This window comes from Contarinia nasturtii, unplaced genomic scaffold, assembly GCF_009176525.2.
Source record: "Contarinia nasturtii isolate CC-2019 unplaced genomic scaffold, AAFC_CNas_1.1 Cnas_scaffold_928, whole genome shotgun sequence".
In the NCBI taxonomy this organism is placed as follows: domain Eukaryota; kingdom Metazoa; phylum Arthropoda; class Insecta; order Diptera; family Cecidomyiidae; genus Contarinia; species Contarinia nasturtii.
The window spans coordinates 1,950,190-1,964,250 of NW_022198275.1; the positions used below are offsets into that span (position 1 = coordinate 1,950,190).

General features: G+C 35.1%; 1 protein-coding gene across 2 annotated transcripts in view; it reads left to right on the forward strand.

Annotated features, from left to right (window-relative positions):
• LOC116342847 overlaps positions 1–14,061 on the forward strand; it is an 82,546-nt gene that overhangs the window by 54,461 nt on the left and 14,024 nt on the right. For both annotated transcript variants that reach the window (XM_031770618.1, XM_031770619.1), the window contains one exon: positions 11,647–12,269. In XM_031770618.1, the coding sequence (XP_031626478.1) occupies positions 11,647–12,269 (623 nt within the window). The remainder of the gene's footprint in view (positions 1–11,646; positions 12,270–14,061) is intronic.

Genomic DNA, 14,061 nt, shown 5'->3' on the forward strand with positions numbered 1-14,061 from the left:
TCTATTATTTTTAATAAAAATTCAATATGAAACTGAAAATATTGTCGATAAAATGGCATTAGAGGGAACAAACCAGACAAAAAACGGAGCGAAAAAGTAAAGGAAAAGTGTTGTCTGTAGCAAAGAAAACCGTATCGATGTCGTTGTCGTCGTCTTCGTATAACTCACATACGTAATCACAAAGCAAATCAAAAATTGAACGGACGGGTGTGGAACTGGATCAAATAGGAGGAATGTGTTTTATATGAAATAACATAAAAATGAGTCGTATCATAAAGTTTGCTGTTATTTGTGGAACGGTTTATAAATTAAAAGACTAAAAAAATGATACGAACGAGCACATAACATACTTACCCGCACTCTTGCACACACACATATTTCATGTGTCAAACAATATGTGATTTTTTTATCAGATTTTCGTTTGAGTTTGTGTTGCCTGCTCGAATTCAACCCTTTCTATTTACGCGACATGCTTTGATTTCTTCAGACGGGATATATAAGTTGCGTACAAGAATGAAAATGAAAAAGTTTGAAAAGTTTATTTTTTATGTCGATTACTTTTCAAGTGAGCTCCCATTCGATGGGATTGCTACAATAGAAGTATAGACATGAGTTGAAAATGAAATGTAGATATTTGCTTACCCATGTGTTTTTATAAAAATAAGTATTATGAACGGTTGTTGGTTTTTTTTTTCATCTTCACTTCTTCGAACTTGGAGTACCAAGTTTGCTGTGTCGCTTCAAATGCGATCGATGACTGTTCATAAAAACCCTTTCACATAATTGAATTAAATTTTATTTTGGTTGTTACAATATAATGATCTCGCTATTTATGTGAATTGATATGCATAAAATTCGCATTTGTATTTAATCATACGTTGTTGCTGTTCACGATGGTTAATGACGCAAATTAAGTACTTATCCAATTAAAATAAATGTGCACAATAACAATAAGTGCTCCTATTCTGTTTCTGCTATTGGCACCCAAATAAAGCGTTAAATACTATTAGATACATTTCATTATAAATGGATTTCTCGTTGAATTGACAGCTATTTCCGTGGTGATAAATTGGCGGTACTGGTATGAAAACATTGGATGCATTCGTTTGCTTCTACGTTTGATAGTGTAGCAACACACTGATGTTAAATCAACTGCGAATATATATATTCACATCAAAATTTACTCCTTCGTCGAGTGTTTTTATGTTATTTCACTTTACTGGTCGATGTTTACCGAAGATTATTTAATGTTCATTCCACCTTATTAAACCCAAAGTTAACAAACACATTTTCATCTCCCCGTTCTGTCTGCGCGCGGGCATTTCACTTTTTTTTTTAAATGATGCGCGGCAATGTGTCCAAACATGAAAATCAATTTAAATGACACATAGTAATTTATTATTTTTCATTTTCATTCGCCATAAATGCCAATAACATGTAAATGAGCAACCTTTACATCATTTTCAAACCCAACTTTCGTTTGTATTCTAAATTTAATTTTTGAGTAATAAATATTTTCGATTTCGCAAACATGGGTTTATTTCATGCTGTGAACTGTCATAATATTTTTGCATCAAACATTTGATGGGCATATTTTTCTAAAAATAAAAAAAATGTCAGCGATAAACTTAAACATCGGATTTATGCCGGTGAAATAAATCAATTTATGCTTAAACGAGTTTCTTAACCTTTAATCTTTGCCTATTTGCACCAACCGTGCGAACATACAGAGCAACATACTGTGTAACAGAGAGTCAAAAGCGACGAAAAAAACACACACACCCCCGAAAATAGTCTTGAAATTATGTTGGTCCCATTTATTCCACTCCATTTGCTAATTGGTTACAAAAAACAGTTCTCGATTCGAATGGTTCGGGTGCAGAGTGAAAAATCACCGTTTTGTTCATTCAACAGAAACAAAGGTCCATAATTTTCCGTATTATTTATGTTGTTCGACAATAGCGGAATTCATTTACTCTTCAATACAATACAAATGTAATCTGGTCTTTAAATTAACTTATTTACACCTCGTTATACGCATTATACTCTGTTCCAGGTAGGAAAAATGAGCTATAAAATGGTTTTTCATTCTCTTCTACAAGGTACATAATTATTTTCCGTCTCTGTATGCTCGTTCGATTGTAAAAATGAAATGACAATAGGCTCGTGAAATGAAAATAAATCGATAAATCAGCTTAACGCGTATACACATTTTTTTGCATTTCAACCTTCTTCTTCCATATTATGTGACGCTTAAGATACGATACACAGCACAATGCACAACAAAATACACAACATGGAAAACACTTGCCCATTCCGATGTCGTCGTGCTCATGTTGTGTAAATAATGTTGAATGTGTGTTTGCATTTTTCAAGTCATTGTACATCATATTGTGTGGTACGTTACTTATGAGATATATATTTGTGTGAATTTCTCTCCGGTGTCGACAATCACTTCCAAAATAAAAGAGAAGTGAGAAAAAAAAAATTCGACGGACGCAATTCACAAACAGAGAAACGAGAGCGTGCGGAAAAAAAGAAAAGGAAGTGAGAAAAAAAATTGTATGGATTCCATTGTCACACCGAAACACTTAAACACGCTTTTCTATGGTTTCGATAAATGCACGACAACGGTGGCGGCGACGATAAAAAAATGTCCCGCTTCCTCTCAACCGTGCTTATTCCCGTCTCTATTGCTTTCGCGCATCCGACAGTTTCGATTACTTACAGAAGATGATTCCATATTATGCGCCCGTTTCCATTTGCTGTCATTTTATTCACTTTTCATCGCATATCCATTCCCGGGCAATTGTTGAAGCGAGCCAACAACAGCCGAACAGTCATTTAGCCACATTCGACCCACACTCTCAAGGCCGTTGTCACCTACATTCGTATTTTATTAAAACCAGAACGAAGTATGAGGTAAAACCCACGAAAGAAATATTCGAAAGGAAAATTCAAGATGAGAGAAGAATGCCTACGCATTGTTCGAAGCGTTGAAACGATTCCGAAAAATATTTAATAAATTCCATCATTCTGAAATGCCTTTTATGTACATTTCAAATGCTGTTGATTGGGTTGAGCTTAGCATGAGAAACGGTGAAATGCGAAAAGGCACCGACTTTCAGAATTCCACAATACAGTCGCTTCAGTTCGGTATTCTCGATTTTTTTTATGTAATTCATTAGTATGAAGGTATTTTACATTTTCCTCTCGTTCAAAACATATCTATGCGTGTACTAAAGACCAAAGTTATTCTTTTGATTTTCGAGTTGGTTTCTTTGTTACTTTTGTTTGTATGGGTATGCCCGCAGTTTTGATTCTTTTTATTTCACTTCATGGTCGTGATACAAGGAGAAGATGAGAAGATGGGCAGAAACAAAACACTGCCACTTTTCAATGGATGTCGTGCTCTTTCATTTTCATTTCTGTTTTTTATTCATTTTGACTTTTGGCCAATATTTAAAGTGCTTTTTTTGCGGAGCAATGGAGAGGGGCATTGGATGGAAATTAGGCATGGAATACGAGAAAAGAGAAAGTGAAGCTGATTTTTGATCTGACGAGTTGATCCCATTATATTTACATGTATCTTTTTTCCTTTTATTTCAAATACGGTCCGTTTTTTTCCATCATTTTCATATTTTGATTTGGCACTTCATTTTTTTTTCTCATCATGCAAATGCCGCTACAATGGCAATACGACCCAAATGTTGGAAAAATTATCAAACAAAAAATCATTATCATTTCATGGGCTCATGAGGTATATGCCACCTTTGAACGGGTGAGTTTAAGCACCCATATATATATATATAGAGAGAGAGAAATAGAGAGAGAGAAAATCGCCTATTTTCTCTGCTAAAAAATGAATCTCGTTATATTATGCTTTTTGTACAAAACATTTCAGTCGGCTCGGCTTAACTTGGACCCAAAAGTATGTGTTTAGTGTTTTTGCATGTATCATATATGTTTGGTTCCCATGACACAGAGAGATCATTTACTTGGCGCGCCACACAGCACAGATAAATAAATAAATGCATGTGTTATTGTGTATGGTATCAGCTAGTTTTTCATATCATAAGCTCATTTGTTATTGTTGTTGGTTATGTTCTCTCGATAATCTTTGTGTTTCAATCAAAATTTATTGCCGTATTCGGGCATTATTATTGGGTCGCTTTCTATCGTCATCAGTATGTAAATTTAAAAAGAAAACTCTCTCTCAACTTTTCTTCTACAATTTTTTTTTCTCTCTTCCAGTGAATCGAATTCAAAGTTTTATTGGTTAAATTTTGATATTTTTCTTTCGCTTTTCTATTTGTTTGAATTTTCTTTTCACTCTCTTTTTCCACATGTTTCCTCCACAATGCATTCACTTCAAGCTACGACCAAAGATCACAGTGTTTAGATATTGTTATTTTTTTTTCTATGGAAAACGTACTAACCGTCCTATTAACCACAATACAACGGTTTTCTGGCTTACAAAAGGAAAATCAGATTTATAAAGAAATATATCATATAACGAGTGTATTCCTTTCAGTCGCTTCTGAAAAATTTCCCTCGGATTTTCCGCTTATATCATTTTATTCTGTATGAATCGAAAGGGCAGAATGAGAACAACATACAGCTTTAGATATTTGAATACATGTGTGTCTGGAGGGAAATATACAAAAAGCAAACCCATACACAAAATGAAATAAAATGAAGCACCCAACGTATTTGCTCAAACTTAACCAATTTAAAGAAGTTTCATTTTGCGGTTTACTTTCAAATCGAAGTAAATTACGAGTTTTCTGTTAATTTTCAACATTTTTTTTTGTTTTCCCTTGTTCATGTTCTACTTCATCGACATTTTGATTATGCTCGCTTTCCATCCGAAAACGAAAAATTCATCGTTAATGTTAATAATCTTATCGTAGTCGGAGAATCGAAACTTTATTTTTATCGTTGGCAAAACAACTTTGTGCACCGAAAATTTGGTGTTTAGCTTTTACATTTTCATTTCAACAAAAATATTCGGTTTGTTTCGATGTATTCGAAAACATTTATCAGATCGAAACGGTTCAACAAATTTAATGTATAGAAAAAGAAAACATATGCTCATTCTATATAGACGAAATTGTTCAACACTAAGTTTTGAGTTTGAAACGACGACTAGTTTTGATGCACAAATAAATATGCACAATGCTTTTCTCTGTGTATGTACTTTTTGTGCGTATTTTCACAATATGTTCTAAACACAGACAAGTAGTTGACCATCTCTAGATGAAAAGAGCACATAACAATCTGCTCATCTCTCTCTTTCTACCTTTCCTCGACGCTTCGATTTACCTTTTTTTTGTTGCAACGTTTCATTGTTGTTGTTTTTTACTATTGCCCCTGTGGTTTTGACACGGCTGCACATCGACTGAACACTGTTACACTGTCTGTGCCGTCGGTTCGTCTCCTGTTTTCATTTATTCAACAAAAAAAAGACAGTAAAGTGGAAAACTTTTGACGTTTTCCCCCGAGAATTTAATACACACCGTGTGATTTTCATGTCATTTTTCTAAATGGGCACCCATATAAAATACGGTTCAAATGGGAGGCCAACTCAACAACACACCATACGCTCTGTTTTTGTTCTACTCACACAATCAAACCACATGTATTTTCACGAAGAAGAAAGACAATTTATGAGACTCACCAACAATCGGCTCGTGTGAAAGAAACATACACTTCTTTGGCTCTATCTCGTTTTACCGTGTGGCATTTTTGTTGTTGTTTTATTTTTGGTACGTTTAAATAAATAAATAAATAAAGATTAATACAAAACCAAAGAAAACCAATAAATAATACCTTTTAAGTTGTTGCATGAGTTACGTGCTTTGGTTCGCTTTTTATACATGTGTGTGTCGCCGTATTTTTTGAAAATGAAATCGTGCTCAATTCTTGAAACTTTATTGTTAAGTTTCGGTGCGACAGCAAAGAGATTAATGAGTTTTCGAAACGGTGTTCTATGGTGATGATGCTGATCTTGGCATCGATGGTGACGGTAATTCGGTATCTATGGTGCGAGTTGAAATGCGGATGCCATTGCCGTGTGAATATGTGATTTGGGCGACAATCGAACCATTTTTAATACCACATTTAATCCTTAAATGAGAATTTTTCCAACATCACGTGAAAAATACCAATTTTAATGAATTGCGATGAACATCGAGGCACGTTTTACAAATTCTGTTCGACAAATGGTTTCGAAATTCAAGTGGGAGGGAGAATACTTTTCTTCATTTATGTGGTGTATAGAAAAACTTTTTTACAACTTTATCTGGTTTAATTCGTTACAAAGAAAAATAACATTGAAATCTGGTAAAAACAAAAATTGGGAAAAAGCAGCACACAGCAACCAAGCCACCGTATTATTGCCACATATCGCAAAGCATCGCATTGAAGTCATTCCTATTTCATTCATGTTATTTTTATTGCTGCTTGAACTTGGGCAAGAACATTAACAATATGTTGATTTCAATACAACAAGTTGTGTTGTTGTGTGTATATTTCTTTTTTCTCTTGTATTTTGCCGGGGGTTTTATTCGGCACATTTTTTCCATGGTTTTCTCATATCAACCGTGTGAACCGCCCTCCACTTCATGTTCCAGTGGGAGCAGCAGAGATTGGCATCCATTTAATGATGTGCTACTGTATTTTTATATAGCCGTCATAAACAAACAGTTTTTGAATCGTTAAAACACATTTGTTACACAAATGCACCAAAGATGAGTTAATAACAATAATTTAATGACTTTCGCTTATGAATAGCAAACAACAAGCACGCGTGCTTTAATGTATATATCTTAAAGTGTATATTTATTGTATGAATTATATCTACTGTACAAAAGCTCTGAATCTCATTAAATTTGAATGAGAATTATGTTTTCATGGCGCATTTAAATAAATATAAAAAAAAAAACTTTTCGACGTGCGATAGAGAGAGAGAGAGTAGGGAGATGACATGACAAAAAAGCGCGCCGTCGATAAAAGTCAAATTGCTTAACGAATGCCGTTGAGATAGATGCTATCCAGCTATATAAAATCATTGCCGTGCACATCTCCTATGAAGCGGTTGTGATATTTGTCAGTTCCAAACAATACAACCCTAGTCAGTTAAACAGTCAGTCTCTCGACGGTCTAAACCAGAAAAAAGAAAACACTCACACACACACACATCAGCTTGAATGAGTGTGTACGCTGATTGCGTTCAAATATGCATGCTGCGTAGCTATCATTTTGTCATAAATAGCAGTTATGTGTATGAGTAAATGTAATAAACGCAAAATTTATGAAATAGACACGTTGTTTGATTTTTCCCATAGCCTTAGGAGCTGGGAGCTGGATACTGTAGCGTTGTATGAGAGGTTTTCACTCCATTTTATGCAATGTTTTCTTTCTCATCATACAACTCGCTCGCTTGCTCAACAATTTTGTGGTTGACACGCTTCCGTGTTTTCTCTTCGCTTTCATGCTGCATTTTATCTTTACTTAAGTTATTAGATTGTTTTTACGCTCGCATTTGCCTCTCTCTCGCCTTCTCTTTTTATCTTCCTCTCTCTCTCTCTCTCTCTCTCTCTCTCTCTCTCTCTCTCTTTCGTTTGACTCCACCGATATTCAAATGCTTGGGAAAAAATTCGCGTTAGTATGCATGAAGTGAAAATCATCATTTGCTGCTAAATTGTGTCACAAATCACTTTCGAGCCGAACTCATTTCACAGATCCCCGAATAAATCAATACATGTGCCTATCAAGAGGTTGGGGTAGATAAAAATTTTTCACAAATTCAACTTTAAAAAAAAATGTGGAACAAAGAAAATAAAAAAAGATTTGTCAAAGGCAGCAGAGCCATGAAGCGCATAATTTGTGCTTAAGGAAATTTAAAAACTTCAGATGAGAAAATGACGTTTTTCGTTTAAATTTCATGAGATCATGAAAGCTGAAATGGTTGATGGTTGAGTGTAAGAGCATGCTCTCGCATGGAAGTGATATGAATTAGATTTTGAGCGATGAGCGAACGCGCATACACTGCCATTTTATCTCGTTGTGCATACACAAAATCAAGTTGAAAGGTGCAAAAATACCAGTAAGAGAATAGATAATACGAGTGCGCGTGGTCGCACATTTCATCACATTTTCACAAACACACATTGAGCTGAGGTGAATCAAACGCTAGAATGTTTGCTAGAAGACCGTCACAGAGAAAATATAATGAGCTGCCAAGAGCTTAACGGAAAGCAAATCGGAAATTCTTAATCTTACTGGATTACATTGATTGATTCTATTTATGAAAGAGAGAATCGGTGTAATATGACACAATGAGAAATTACGAGGATGCTTTCGGGCATATTGTGCATACTGAAATAGTTATGAATGGATGTTTAATCGCGCATTCCATTCCACTTTTGTTGCTGATGATGCTATTTCTTCGTTCGTAAGTTTAGGGGCTCGAAATTTTTGTTGTTGTTTTATTCTAGGGGAAAAGATCACATGGAATGCATTTGCGTAATATTTGCGGAAAAAACTCAAAATTCATTACACAATTACAATATTTTTTGGGTGATATTTCGAAATAAATGTAATATTTATTGATAAAATTTTTTGCAGAATTTTGATAAAATCTGAGTTGCATCGACAAAATGATACAAACAACGACAAATATGTAGTGAGTGAACTTTCCGAATATTTGAATATTTTCAATTTTGATCATTAAGGAATTACTCCTGGGATGTGCTCGTTCATTTAATCGTTCATTTATTTACGTAATCGTTAAAAGACTTTTGTATTAAGCATACTTATAAAAGCTGGTAATGTTTGCTCGCCGATGCTAGCCGTCTTGTGCTCGTTCGCATCTAATTCGCAATGCCGTTTTATCGCGTTGAGCAAAAAGCCGTTATCGTGTGCTCTTCATTTTCATTTGGTCACCTGCTGCGTCTCTCGTTCCCTTACACTCTTGAAATATTAAATGCACCACGAATCGTAAGAAAAGCTATATAACTCAAAAGGTCTGAAAATGAACACTTGAACAACGACCTACAACGGCAGCGGCTAAATACAAAAAGAATGAAAAGATAGAACAAAAAAAAGAGACGCCATCACATCCTATTCGTAAATGAAGTTTATGTGATAATTTAGTTTTATTCTAGACGAAAATCGCTCTTACCATAGGATTATAAGCGAGGTTTTGTGTGGCTGTGTATAAGCGCGCATATGACCGCCTCAAAATTATATGCAATAACGTGCAGTGGCTGTGAATAGTTGAAATCATAAGTATAAGTACATTTAATGACCGTGAAAGAAGATATAGCTGCTGCCGTAACGTATATTTGGAAAAGCTTATTTCAAACTTTCTCAACCGCTCAAATAGATAAATCACCATGAAGAATGGAATATCTGCCACAAAGAACTAATAAATTTTGCATGAGAATTTGACTAAATAGGGAAAAAAGTATGTGTGTGCGGTGTGTGCAAAGTTTTTCATCGCATACACTTTCTTTCGAATGTAATTAAATGGAATTTTCGCAAAAATTATTCGAATGAACAATATTCACGTCGATTTCTAATGCGATGTTCGTCTGGTTCACAACTATATACTCACTATATACAAAAAAAAAGCTTACAAGAAAACGATGTGCAGCGTAACACTCTAGAATATTAAGTTACGTATAAATAAGATTGTGGTTTGTCGATCAGAATGATAGTTGACATAGAATGAAGAAGTGAAAGAAAAAGAAGAACGGAAGCGAGTGAAATCCAAAGCAAGTCAGCATCATCGATTGCAATCCGACATACAGTTTCACAATCACTTGCGCTCTCACGCATCAAACTCAAAGCAGCAGATTAGCAAACTTCCGTGCGCGCATAAAGAAAATTAAAGTTTTTTTTCATCATCTTCTTCTTGGTATGCTTGTGCTTCTGTTGCCGTTTTTCAACACTTGTTCGATTCAGACACACATTGTATTCAGCATCGGTAATTCAGCCAAGATCGCATTACATTTAATCTGTTGATGTGGAATGAATCGAATGGTGTGCTTCATCTCAAAATGTATTGAAAACAAGTGAAACGGAATAAAACGAAATGGAGAGAAAATGGTAATTTTTAAGAGCGAAAAAAATCACACACACACATACACTCTTTCAACCATATCTGGATTTGACTGCTCTTAGTTAGTTTATTTTTATCCAAAAGATAGAAAAAATATTCAATGAAAACAGGGGAGAGAGGGAGAGAGAGAGAGAAAATAAATGAATGGAAAAGGAAGAAAGCATTCGAAAGTGAATTGTAGCGAGATTTAAAAGGCCAAAACAGAAAACGGAAGTTTTTAATACAATAAGTTGTTCCATATAGTTTTCACGAATAATTTCATCGATAATCTGGTGCTTTTTGTAAATTGTTTGTGTTTTCATCTTGTGGTTCATTTCAGCATCAAACTTGACTCTACTTGACTCACTCGCTAATCCCCCCCGCCTTTTGCTGCTCTTAACCAATTTAAGCAATCCGATGGTTCCATACTGCGCAATAATATATACGAAATTCAATAGAATTGATAGATAGATAAAAACATATTTTCACAAGCATTGATATCTCGAATATACATTTCGCCATTTTCGGAAATTGATTTTCCAGTCGTCGAGGATAAATTCGGAAAACGAACCGAATTTTCCATCAGAGTAGTGACAGGGAGAAAAAAATACACTAGTTTCGATTTGATAAACGAAAAAGGACGAAAAAAATAACAGTTACAGATTTACTACTGCTGCTGACTGTTTGAAATGACAATGCATGTGTTGATCTGCGTATGTATGTGGTGTAAGCTATATTTTGGACTTTGTGCTTCTTGAGATTTTGTGCACGATTTTCGTTTTGGTCTGTCGTTTCCTTGGGCATTCGAATATGATTTGCTCATTTAGTTTTCACCATTGTTTTTTTCCAAATGTCTTTTTTCACATCCAATACCATATGCGTTGTGATGAACGCCTGAGCAATTGTTGTAATATAAGTTTTATGTATGTGCGCGAACAAATTGTTGGCCGTATAAAATTATCCATTTTTATGAAAAGCACTTGGCAACGCGCGTTGTTAATTCAGTAGTTTGAATACTAAAGTCATGGCCGAAAATATTTGATTCAACTTCTTAAAGTATAGCAAAGTTGTGCGTTGAGTAGATGAAAATATTCCGTCCGGATTTCGGGTAACACTGAAAAAAAGGAGATACATGATGTTGACGACACAATGAATACTTCGGTTACGTTCTGTTGAATTGAAGTTTCATTGTTTCCGTAAAAGTTTTCGCATTTCATTTTCGTCGAAGGGAAAACAGCTATTTCAAAGCGGATTTCTACACTTTAAACCATCACCTGAAACCGAAAGCTTATGGTTTTGAATACTTCATCAATTTAAATTGCATTTTACTTGAGAATTAAGTGGATGTTTTTTCCTCTTTTCGCTTGATTATCTTTTATTTCTTTTTTTTTTGTGCATTAAATCCATTTGGATTAACTTTGCAACGGAATAAAAAGAAAGTTCATTTCCAAGTGGTACTTAAATTTTATCGCATTTGGTTATAACAATATCTGATCCGTTTTGTGTTTTTTTTTCTCCTATCTCTTCCTTATCTACAGGTCTATCATCCGTATTAACCAAGAGTGTTGCGTTAGGTTCAACCAATTTCGATAGCACAACCAGTAAAATGTACATATTTTCAACGCCGACAAGGTCTTCGGCGCCGATGCTCGCAACCAATTCACAATCAAATGGCATTCGATTGTCACAAACACAAACAGACCTATTATCACGTAACAAAGATACCACTAATATGTCCGATAAAATCGCTAGCAAAAATTTTAAAGTGCTATCGAAAATGAAGCTACCGCAACAGCAGCAGCAACAACAACAACGTCAGCAACAGATCGTATCATTGAACCAAGGTAGCAGCTTCAATAGTAATAATAATAAATTAAGAGAAGATGTGATATCACAGCAACAACAATCGACGACTAAGGAAGCAGTTGTGTCAGCATCAAATGCAGTGGCAGCTGAATTGAAAGGTGCACCAATGCTGTTGATTCATGAAAATGATAACAGTAGCAGCAGTAATATTGATGGTCACTTCAACCATAACACATTAGACGAATACTACAAAGAGCCAATGTATTTTGGCACAGAAAATTCCACAACAGTAAACACACAGATTGGTGCAACTGCCCATTTAGAGTGTAAGGTCCATAATATCGGCGAAGGCGTCGTAAGTATATTTCCTTGTTTCTGTCTCTTTTTATTCCTTTTTTACTTCTATTTCTAAGCTTTTCCAGCTTCCATTCTTCTCGTTCTTCATCGATTGCGTCTCTGTGTGTGAGAGATACAGCAAAATAATTCCTTGGCTAAAATCAAATTTATATGGAAATTCATGCATACATAAAATGTGATACACACTCGCACAAACTTATTTTAGCTTCATGCTTTTCTAATGGAAATAACTGCTGACGACAGTTCAAAGCTCAGCTGCTCACTTTTCATATTTCAATAAAAAAAATGAACTACTGTTATAGTATGTTTGATGGTAATGGGAAAATACGGTTCCATTCTCCGACAACGTGGCAATTCATTGAATAATACAATGAACGACGGCATCAAAATGATAAATCTCAGTTTTATAACTTCAAAAGACCATTCAACACCTCCTTGTCCGCTTCAATCTACTATTAATGCCATCACATAGCCAATATTTCCAAGCATACAAATGCACACACACACACACATACAAAAGCTCCCCGAAATGTCACTTTCAATTTAATTTGGTTGGCCGCATGGTTGGTTAGTTGATGTCAGTGCTGACAATTTCGTTAATCTGAAAACAAAACAAAATGAAAACGTTGCCGATGGAAATCAACATCAAAAGAATTAAAACTTTTTATCGAATTCAATAAACTTTTATTGTCGAGAATTTAATCAAGATGGAACAATCAAACAAAGGTGATGAAGATAATGGAAAATGGTATACGGAAAGCAATTTTAAGCTCAACAACATCCACATCGAAGCGTACACAACTTGACAGTAATAAAACGACAAACCACACTCGGCCTTTCTCAAGCACGAAAAAATACTACTTCGAAAATATATAAGAGAAAAAAAGCGCTCAAAAGTGAAATCCAATACGGAATTTAATCGCACATTTAATAAACGTTCACAGTAGAAGAGCGGGTGGGCAGGCAGGCGAGAGACAGAACAAAAAAAAACATAAACAAATACTATTCAGCAAATACTCGCCATATCACACTTGTTATCGTTCAAGTGTGTTTTCCTAATTCAATGTGTTCGGATAACACATTTTCTGTGCAGCGTCAACACTTTGTGTGTGTGTGTGTGTGTGTGTATGTGTGCATACGCTTTCCATTTAAGGTTTAGTGTTTATCCCATTTTTTCCGAACATTTATTTCATAAGTATCGCGCTTTGTTTGGTTTTGTACTGTTTACGTGTATGTGCTTTGTATCGTTGCGTTTTCTTCTCTGTTCTTATCAACACTACAAATCTATGGCATCAATCCATTTTATAGTTCTCTTCATTCAATCGCTCTTACTAACGCGCTCCCGCTCTCGTTTTCGGTCTGTCTGTCTCTCTCTCTTTCTCTTCGTCTGGAGTTGCGTTTTGAAAATGAGGAAAATTCGAAACGAGAAACGAATGAATAAGTTCATGAGTTCGTTTTTTTTCTCTTCTCACTATGTGTTTGCGGTTGAGTTTTCTATTTATATTTGTTTTGTGTGTTCGCTTTCTTTCGGATAAAGCGATCCGAAACACAATGGCGAGTGAGACGACAAATATCCCCACGATTTCATCACTGCGATAACAATTGAGAGCTTACACACTATATCGAGATTTCAAATGAAGCATATGTCTTATGTGTCGCATGCCATTGCAGAACTATACGAATAAAAAAAGCCACAACGAAAACAGAGTCGTCAAGATTGAGAAAAACAAAAAAAAAATAAATGCGGACCTTGTGACTATGGCCTTTGCGTGGTTGCTTTCGGCGTCATT